Source organism: Fusarium oxysporum, chromosome 6, assembly GCF_000149955.1.
Source record: "Fusarium oxysporum f. sp. lycopersici 4287 chromosome 6, whole genome shotgun sequence".
Classification (NCBI taxonomy): Eukaryota; Fungi; Ascomycota; class Sordariomycetes; order Hypocreales; family Nectriaceae; genus Fusarium; species Fusarium oxysporum.
Genome location: NC_030991.1, coordinates 58,717 through 66,946, shown reverse-complemented (window position 1 = coordinate 66,946; position 8,230 = coordinate 58,717). Strand labels below are relative to the sequence as shown.

The following is an 8,230-nucleotide window of genomic DNA, read 5'->3' as shown; positions in this document are numbered from 1 at the left end:
TCGGACGGGACCCGTCCAGTTTTAGAAGGACGGGTACCCGTCCGCCTATTAGCCGCCGTCTGCGTATTTCGTTAAATTACCAAAATACTGGTCTGTGCACGCATGACATCTCAAGCACTTCCCGTTAGACCCCTTTTTCAAAACATCATCCACTACAACAGTACGAAGGCAACAGAATCCAGTGCATTCCTAAGGTACTAAATAATGGCTAACACTAGCCTTCTCGATAATCTACAGCTCTTCTTTGATACCAGCGCCCGTCTCCTAATTTGCACCAGAGAGAGCTGCAAATTCGCATTATCCAATGGCCCATCACGCGTAACAACACATCTACGCGATAAGCACAACATCTCCGCAGAAGCTAGAAAAGGGCTAAATAAACTTCTAAAATCTTTATCCCCTGTACCCTTAGAACCTGATGATGCATCGCCCCGAGCCGACGGATCGCCTGAGCACGACAAGCTGCGAGTCTATGAAGGCTTCGCCTGCATCAACTGCCAATTTCGCACCATCAATCTCCCGTTGACACGACGCCACCAGTCAAACCCGCCGGATGATTGCTGTAATTCTGGAGCTAGGTCTGCCCAACCCCGTCGCCGTCGCGATCTTGGCCCGCAGTTTGAGTATGTCTATCTGCAGACATGGACCACTGGGTCAACACGGAAATACTGGATCATTAAGCGAGGTGGAAGTATGGTCCGGCAGATGGATAGCCCTGCGGTGCAGGCCCACCTGCATGGCGTACTGACACGCGAGTTCAACCGAGAACACCCCCCCGGTGTGATAACGGCGGCGCCTCCAGCTCAATCGGCCGATATGACGGCATTTTCATTGCAGACGCCTTGGCTAGATCGAACCGGCTGGAGCCGAACGTATAGCAGTAGAGGCCGCCGCGAAGTGCTTACAGCCTTAACGCGCACCTTTATATCTCCAGGCGGACGGGATTATTACGTCGGAAACGGCCAGCAATGCGGCCTTGATGAAGACTTCGTTAGCTCAGGTGAAGATGAGGATAGGATTGCCTGCCTCGTTCGCCTGGTAGACGTGATGATGAGCCGTTGCGAGGAGACAGCGAGGAGGACAAGCCGACACATGCTCTGCTGGCTCCGAAGTACGCAGGCATCATCAATCTACAGCAAGCCTTTCACTCTTGTACAATCAACATCGTCAACCAAGTATCGGCTCTTGCTCAAACGGTGTCTGGCGATGATCTTACGCATTTATCGGCTGCCTCATGATAAGCGCCTGAAGGTTACGGGCCTAGCCTTGAACATAAGCACTCGGCTGGTTATGCTCAAGCAGCTGTAGTTAGGACGTGGGGACTGCAGCCAGAGTGCAAATGGGGAAGAGGAGGAGGAGGAGGAGGAGGAGGAGGAGGAGGATGAGAGTGAAGAAGATGATATGCGAGAGGAAGAAGAAGATAATGCAGAGGATCACAGTGAAGAGGGTAAGGGAGGTGCTCATCAGCAAGAGGAGGACAGGGGGTTCACTACGTGGTTAAAAGACCTAGGTGAAATAACGGACGATGACGAGTATGATACAGAGGTCGAGGCAGGTGCCGCCCCAGGGTCTCCTGAAGAACTTGTCGAGCTACTATTTGGTCTAACACTGGCACTTGCCACCCAGCCAGTGGTCGATGGCCAACCACAGACGACCGTGCTGGTGTATTTCAGTGGCATCCTAGGCTTCTCGTCATCATCAGGTGGTAGTGCTTTCCTACCAGCTAGGTCCTATACATCCAATCTCTCTGGGCTTATCTATATCCTCCGCTTAGTCTTTCTCGAATACGCCCTACCTCTACAGTCATATTCCACTCTTGATATTGAACGACGACCGCGGGTAGGTCAGCTCGAGAGGCTACAGTCGATTCGGAGACAGTATATGGTGATGGAGTCACAATCCCCCATGGAAGAGCTGCTAAGTCTGCGGAATTACGGCCAGGTCATAGCTCGGACAGATACACCGCCTCATCTGCTCCGCTGGAGTGAGAATGGGCAGGTAGTCTCACTCGGAGACGAGATTTCGGTCTCAATGAGCCAGTTCCGGCGATTGCCCGAGCATTTCATTAAGGAGGCAGCCACGTTATGTAACGAAATGATGTTCGCCTGGGACCCAGCTATAGATTTAGCCAATATCACCGACGACATGACCAACAACAAAGAGGGCTTCTCATTTGTCCTCCATCCCAGAAATAAGTTAGATACGGCCTACCTCGAGCTCGTCCATCGAGCAAGCAGAGCCCATCGCAATGGGCTCTTTCGTGGCAGTGGCTGGGATTGGAATGCTGTCTTTCAGTATTTCAAAAAAGAACAGGCATTTCTTCGCGCTATCCTAGGCGGCATGTTCAGCGCAGGCGGGCAGCTGCCGCGCTGTATCGAAGTGCTCACTCTATTGTGCTGCAACAGCGAGCTTCATCCGAGAGGCATATATGTGTATGATCAATCGATCGTTTACATTATACGTCATCACAAAGCAAAGAGAGCCACGAATCACGAGTTTGTAGTGGCCCGCTTTCTCCCCGCTCAGCTGGGACATATACTCTACAAATACCTAGTTTATATCCGGCCGTTTATCAACATGCTACTCAGAGAAAGGGGGTCGCAAGGACCGAGGCGGACTGACGAGTCCCCTCTCCTATTCCGTGAGGATGCCACACTTATCAGTAGATCCTGGCAGACCGGCCGTCTCACGGCAATACTCAAGGGAGCCACATCCCTGGCTTGGAGTCAACCTATCCTAGCTGCAAGGCGGATACAGATCTGAATCCAATGGAAAACACATATAAAATAAAACCACGCTAATGAAGACAGGGACCTATCAACCATTCAGCATTCATGTTGGGGGCTACATGATTGAAAAATACATACAAATTGAAATGGCGCTATTGAACCATGGGGGGCAACATTGATTGAAAACGAGGGGGGCAACATGTAAAGGAACCCGGTAAGTAAAATAGCCCAAAGTAGTATGTATTAAAAGGCAACATTCAGGTATGTATTTTTCCAAAGTATGAATTAATATAAATCCAAATTACAGTGTTGCGATAAGTTTGAAGTTTGGTGATTTTTTTTTGATGTGGTTGTCGAGATTGAGATTGTGTTATGTGATTGGCCAGGCTGCATGGACCGTGCATTTCGGTACATTAGATTGAGGAGAGACAAGCAGCCATTTGGGGTAGGGGATAGTATGGGAATACCGATTTGCAGTAAGGTTACCAATCCAAGCCATAATACATTAAAAGCAGATCAACCAACATAGTTAAGTTTCCAGTTCAGAGGGATCCAATATATTTAAATCCAGTCAGATTTAGATCATATTATGAGTGTATTATATAGTATATTTAGCAAGGAATGTGGAAAAGTATAATATAGGCAAGAACCAACCAGCCAGTCCAACGAGTCAGATATAACCCGCATTCCAACCATTATCCCGACGTGAGATAGAATGCCACAGACAGGGGCCCAGTAACAGGGGGGAAGGCCAAGATTAAGTGCCATAACCGCAGATAGGAGGGCAGGTGCAGGGCCAGATAGATAGAGAGAGTGCCGTCGCAGAATACAGCAGTAAAAGCAATGGATAGAGGAGGGGCCAGGAGAGACATTTCATTAATAGTAATTAGTATAATACGTTAAGTAAGGGGGGAGGATAAGAACACCCAATAGATATAAGAGTGCAGTTAATAAAGGTAGGTTATTATATAGTATAGATAGAAGGTAATAAAAAAAAGGAAAAAGAGCAGAAGGAAGAAAAAGGTTTACATAGTAAATATTTAGCTAAAGGATATTTATTTAAATAATATATAGTAAGGCAAAATAGATATATAAGGCAGGTAGTTCCATAGCAAGGGAGAGTATATATAAAAGTAAATAAAAGATAGGATTAGACCATAAGGGTATATTTAAAATAGATATATAATACAAGTTTAAACAAGATACAAATCAATTTACCACCATACACGAATGATAGTTCAGGTTATAGTTGCCGCAAAACATGGGTAAGCCATAGCACGGAGAAATTAAGGTTTAAACCACAGCAACCGCAAAAGCAAGTTCATATTTACATATATACAAACCAACCCCGGATACAACGGAACATTAACAAAGACCAAAACAAACCAGGAATCCATTTGCAGACCAAGATTTATCCACCAGCATATACATCAGTATAGGGATCAAAAGGAGAAAATAACAGCATATAGATACAGCCAGATTTGCATATAAGCAACCCGGGAAGATTCACGTCGTATTATTTATCACGCAGCAGCACCCAGGATGGAGCCATTTGTTCATTTGCCCGAGTACCCGTTCGCCATTTGCGAGAAATGCAAGATGGGATTTATTACCAGCGAGGTTGCGAACCATTTAAAGCGCAAGCATGGCAATATTAGTCAGAAAGAGAGGCAGAGGATCAAGCAGGCAGTTGCCACATGCGAGGGTGTGGCCAAGGACCAAGCCGAGTTGCAAGGATGGATTTTACCACCACCGACCATCAGCCCGAACCCGTATATCAAGCCGCCGCAAGAGGACGGATTAGGTTGTGATGATTGCCCGTACGTGGTGCGAGACATTCAGCAGATGCAGAAGCATCACCGTGAGCAGCACGGTTGGGTCAACCATCAGAAAAGGGGTGGCCGGCACCGAGCCCAGCAGGAACAGCCACCAGTGCCATGGAGGCGTGGGGTGTGTTGCCAGCAGATTTGCCATTGGGGACATGGTAAGCGATGGTTCGAGGTCGGCCGTCACAGTGGCGTGGAGGGGGGGACGACGAGGGCGAAGAGGCCACAGGAAGAGGAGGCAGGGAAGCGGACGAGTTACAGAGCAGGGCCGAGTTTTTGAACAAGATCCAGCAGGAAGATAGGGAACAGTTCGAGAGCGAGGCCAATGCGAGAATCCAGGCCGCCAACGATAAGTGGGAAGCCGAGCGTTGGTTGAACCGGTGCGGTTGGCCGCGTTATTTGGAAGGGGTCGAGCGTGATGAGTTGAGGGCATTGTTGCAGCCGATCGGTGACGACGAGCCGGTGTTGCAGCGTATGTGGGAGATATTCGAGCGGGTTTTAGACGAGGCATATACCGCCACAAGTCGGTGTTTTCCCGGTGCAGCCGAGTTATTTGAGATTGAGCGCAGGGAGGCATCCATCACGACAGACAAGCCGTTTCAGGGATTAATGGAGCCGGATTCGTGGGAGCGATATAAGGCGTGGTGGAAAACGTTGATGTCGATTTGGAAGCGGTTGGAGTCGTGGCATGATGGCCGTGAGGGCGGCCGGAGTGACAATAACAGCAACCATAGCGACGACAGCAGCAATGACAGCAGCGATGATAGTAGCGACGACAGCAGCGGTTACGGCGTCAGCGGGGTAGGCCGTAGTGATCACAGTTCAGCCCGAGGCCAGCGGCCATCATACCGTATGACGATCCGGCAGGAGGAATTATGGAAGGCGTTTGACAGGGGCGTCACGCAGGTCGTCAACGGCACCGACAGGGACAGCCAATATACAGCAGACCGGTTGCAGCGTGATTGTTTAGACGTGGTGGTGCAGTTTTTGGATCACCCGTTCAAGAACGGCAACCATTACGAGAGCATCATCATCGGTGCGTTGGCCATTATGGGATTTGATCGAGAAGGCGGCGGATGGGTACCGGCGATAAATTACACGCCAATATATTCAGCGGTCATCAAGGTGGCCCGTTATTTGGTGTTGTATCAGTCCATGTTAGAGCGTGACCGGCAGAAGGCGCAGTTGCGGCAGTGGATGGGTGAGCGACAGGCCGAAGAGGAGGCCGAGGGATTATTCCGCATCGTCCGCGACAAGGTCCAGCGGTTCATGACGCGGATTCCAGAGGGGGCGGGTGTCGACCCGACGCCGATGAATTGGATCATCAATACGCGAACGTATGGAAAGCAGATCCGGTATACAACGCCAGGAACCGAAAGGATCGATTGGCGTGGAGACCAGATCATTCACGGTCAGGTCAGGATCACGATGGGGGAGATATCCGATATGTTGCACAGTTTAACAATCGAGGCGCGACGGACATTGGTACGGTTGGCAATAGGAAAGATCGAGCCGAAACGGACACCGGTGCAGTCGACAGTGGGAGACATCGAGGGCGGAGGCGACGAAGAAGAAGATGACATTGCGTTGCCGCGTATACCGTGGTCAAAGATGGAGGACCGACACGGCGAGAGCGCGTTGGGGCATTCGTTCATCAAAGATGAAGAGAACCAATCGTGGATCACAGCGGGGGAAGGTTGGACCAGGCAGCAGATCATATCATCATCAGCGCGATACAATGCGTGGATAAGCAAGCCGTCACCCGACGAAGAAGCAGGCGAGGCGTGCCCGTACAAGGAGAGAGCAGTGCGGGCATACAGTCAGATGGTTGAGCAGCTCCGTGCGCAGATGTTTGTATTGATGCACATGTTAGGAGGCCAGCCGGCGAGGTCAACCGAGATTTTAGGGTTGCGGATGTGGAACACGGCCAACGGCGGCATAAGGAATATATTCATACATGAAGGTATGGTATGTTTTGTCACCATGTACCACAAGGGATTCCGCCAGTCCGACAGCATCAAGGTCATCCACCGATATTTACCACGCGAGGTAGGAGAGTTATTAGTGTGGTATATTTGGTTGGTATTGCCGTTTTGGCAGAATGTGCAGGGCAGAATCAAGAAGAAGCGGCGACAAAGCGCATTTTTATGGGCAGACGAGGTGGTCAGCGAGCATGGCGGCAAGGACGGGAAAGGTGGGTTCAGTAAGGTGAGAGCGGCCGGGATTTCCAATAACGATGATAAGGCCGAGTCGCAATCACAGCAGGAGAGGGAGGAGGAGGCCGCGTTCATGGATTGGTTCCGTGAGAAGAAGTGGATCAACGACCGGGCGCGGCGGGCATTACAACGATACAGCACGCAGTTTTCCAGTCAAGAGTTAAATATCAGCGGATGGAGACAGATGGCAATCGGCATCAGCAACCGGTATTTTAATAAAGTATTCGAAACCGATGACGATGGCGACGAGTTGGATGAGGACGGCAACGGCAGTTTTATAGATAGCATTTACGATTTGCAGGCCGGACATGGGTCACATATCGCCGGGTTGATATACGCACGATTATTTGGGCAGGGCGAGTTAGGCACGATACGCAGCCGGGAGAAGTTCCGTAAGATCAGTATGCAGTGGCATCGTTTTTTCGGGTTCGGGGCGGCAGACCGGAAGGAGCAGTTAGGGGGAAAGCGGATCCGTACCGGGATATTCGATAACGAGCGCGAAGAGTTGCGGCGGAAGCGGTTCGGCCGATTGCACCGGATTGACATGAAGGGGCAGTTAGGGCAGATGATGGGACCGTCCGCCAGGTTCCGGGGATTGCAGGAGCCGGTCATCCGGGCCGTGGCACGAGGGGAGTGGCCGATCGTGCAGATCACACCGACAGGCGGCGGCAAGAGTTTGACGTTCATGTTGCCGGCATATTGCACACCAGATGGCGTGGCAGTGGTAGTGACGCCGTTGGTGTCATTGGAGAACGATATGGTCAGGCGGTGTATCAAGTTGGGCATCGATGCGTATGTGTGGAAGAGTCGAGAAGTGCAGCGAGCGGCGTCGTTGGTTTTTGTGACGCCGGAGTCGGCCGTTAGCAAGGGGTTCCGCATGTTTATCGAGCGAATGCACGGGCAGCAGAAGTTGGACCGGGTCGTGGTGGATGAGTGTCACACGGCGATGCAATACAGCAAGACGTTCCGGCCGCAGATAGGGCAATTGGGGGAGACGTTGCAAGATTTTGGGGTACCGGTGGTGTGTTTGACCGCGACGTTGAAACCGTCACGAGAGATGGCGTTTTTCCGGCAGATGCGGTTCGTGCCAGAGCGAGTACGTGTATTCCGCGAGGCAACAACAAGGCCGAACATACAGTATAGCGTTGATATCATCGAAGACGGTGACAGCGGACGTGGTCAGGGAGCAGAATCAGCAAATACAAGTCGGAAGAGAAGTAGGAGCAAAGCAGGAAGGGGGGCAGGCGTCGCGGTCAACACAGAAGGCGAGGAAGAAGGCCTACTGTACTAATTACCCCGCGTATCAGGTCCTGATACACAATTTGATGGTCCGTGCCCTTTAGTATTGGGTCCTGGCGGCTAATAGGCGGACGGGTACCCGTCCTTCTAAAACTGGACGGGTCCCGTCCGAGTTACCATATCTGGTATAGCTTACTCCGCTATCGGATTGGAACTATTT

The 8,230-nt window shown here is 50.9% G+C and overlaps 2 protein-coding genes across 2 annotated transcripts; both read left to right on the top strand.

Moving 5' to 3' along the window:
- Positions 1-204: 204 nt before the first annotated feature.
- On the top strand, positions 205-2,811 carry FOXG_06955 (uncharacterized protein; the record flags this gene model as incomplete). The annotated part of the gene is made up of 2 exons (XM_018385598.1): positions 205-1,287; positions 1,309-2,811. 2 exons carry the CDS (start codon positions 205-207, stop codon positions 2,761-2,763), a joined length of 2,538 nt encoding a protein of 845 aa, XP_018244183.1. The 3' UTR covers positions 2,764-2,811.
- A 1,460-nt stretch (positions 2,812-4,271) lies between these two features.
- On the top strand, positions 4,272-8,062 carry FOXG_06954 (uncharacterized protein; the record flags this gene model as incomplete). The annotated part of the gene is made up of 2 exons (XM_018385597.1): positions 4,272-4,713; positions 4,776-8,062. The coding sequence occupies 2 exons, from the start codon at positions 4,272-4,274 to the stop codon at positions 8,060-8,062; spliced, it is 3,729 nt and encodes a 1,242-aa protein (XP_018244182.1).
- Between the last annotated feature and the right edge of the window lie 168 nt (positions 8,063-8,230).